Below are 1743 nucleotides of genomic sequence, written 5' to 3' on the forward strand. Positions count from 1 at the left end.
CTTACACACTTACTTACTTACACACTTACTTACTTACTTACTTACACACTTACTTACTTACTTACTTACACACTTACTTACTTACTTACTTACACACTTACTTACTTACACACTTACTTACTTACTTACTTACACACTTACTTACTTACACACTTACTTACTTACTTACTTACACACGCACTTACGTACTTACACATTTACTTACTTACACACTTACTTACTTACTTACTTACTTACACACACACTTACTTACACATCTACTTACTTACTTACACACGCACTTACGTACTTACACATTTACTTACTTACGTACTTATACACTTACGTACTTACACATTTACTTACTTACGACTTACTAGAGCTTGAAGTGCCCTTTTGGTAAAATAGTTTTTGTCCGAATTTGAACAAAACAAGCCAGCAGAGTCAGCCAACTCAAGAAAAAAGAGAAAAAATTGAGCTCTAGCCAAGTAGAGCCTTTCAATAAAATTGCTTGGATAAAATTTATTGGTTGCATTTTTTTCAAGTAAAAAAAAACAACAATTTATTTTTCAGCAGCGGCTACCTTTTGTCCAAGACGTGTCATATAAAAGTGCTGTGTGCAATTTACAGAGTTTACAGAATGTGATTTCAGGCTTTTTTGACTCAGTTACAGCATTTTTAATTTTATTTAATTTTATTTATTTATTTATTTATTTTTGCCATTTCAAACTGCCAACTTTAGAGCTGCCAGAGAGAGCTGTGTTTATTTTAACAAGGAGCTAAAAAGTGCTTATGCTAGACAGGTGCTGAGACAATGGTTTGAGGTAACGTACATATTTTAGGAAGCCTTGGAATGAGTCAATTCAAACAAGAAATACTGCTTGTCCAGCCAGCAGCTATAGTACTATATGTCTTTATCATCAGTTTTAGCTTCAACTTGTCCTAATTTCCTCTTTCTGCAGGGCACCCATCACATCATTAAAGGACTCCAGTTTGCCTGTAAGTACAGGATTGCAGTGGCAACAAAGGCTGATCCAAGGTCAGAGGCTGTTGCATGGGTTACAACCCCAACTTGTGCCTCCATCAGAGTTAAAGGAGTCAAAGATTTCACCTGCAACACTGAAAATACAGGTAACTGAACACTGATGTACAGAAAGCTCGTTAGGGTTGCCAACTATCCCTTAAAATAAAGAATTGTCTCGTATTTCAACTAAAAAAATGTCTTCCTTATTTAACTAAAAAGCAACACACTATTTCTTATTTTTATGAGCCAGTGTCAGTGTTTACTGCAAGAGAATATGGTGGAAACAGAAACATATTTTGGTTAACTGAAGCTAAGGAGTTTGTTGTTTAAGCTACTTTTATCTTTTACAGAGGACAACTTAGAATTTAAAATGAAATGACATTTCCAATACAAATTGTGAGAATATAAAACAAAAACAAACAAAAAAAAAACAGGGAACGTATACGGACAGGTTTCTGGACATTAATTTACAAAAAAATATTGCAAATATTAATATCAGTAACAGATATTTTTAAGGGTCTTCAGCATATTGTTTAGGACAGAAAGGAAAAGTTTTATTCCTCAATATTTATTCCTTATTTTCATTGACAAACAATTATCTGCAGCTGTACTTTTTTTTACTTAAATGTTTTGTTGTTTTATCATTAAAAGTTAATAATTAATAATATATGTACAAGTTGCTATATATTTTTTACCCAGCCAAAAATGTAATATTTTAATAGACTTAAATACATATCAAC

The 1743-nt window shown here is 32.4% G+C and overlaps 1 protein-coding gene across 1 annotated transcript in view; it reads left to right on the forward strand.

The window, feature by feature from the left end:
* The window catches only part of anos1b (anosmin 1b), a gene marked incomplete at its 5' end in the record, with an annotated part of 41766 nt that overhangs the window by 34193 nt on the left and 5830 nt on the right, over positions 1–1743 (forward strand). The window contains 1 exon segment of the mRNA XM_014007382.1: positions 942–1110. Within this exon segment, the coding sequence (XP_013862836.1) occupies positions 942–1110 (169 nt within the window).

The sequence above is a fragment of the Austrofundulus limnaeus genome, unplaced genomic scaffold (genome assembly GCF_001266775.1).
Source record: "Austrofundulus limnaeus strain Quisiro unplaced genomic scaffold, Austrofundulus_limnaeus-1.0 Scaffold41, whole genome shotgun sequence".
Classification (NCBI taxonomy): domain Eukaryota; kingdom Metazoa; phylum Chordata; class Actinopteri; order Cyprinodontiformes; family Rivulidae; genus Austrofundulus; species Austrofundulus limnaeus.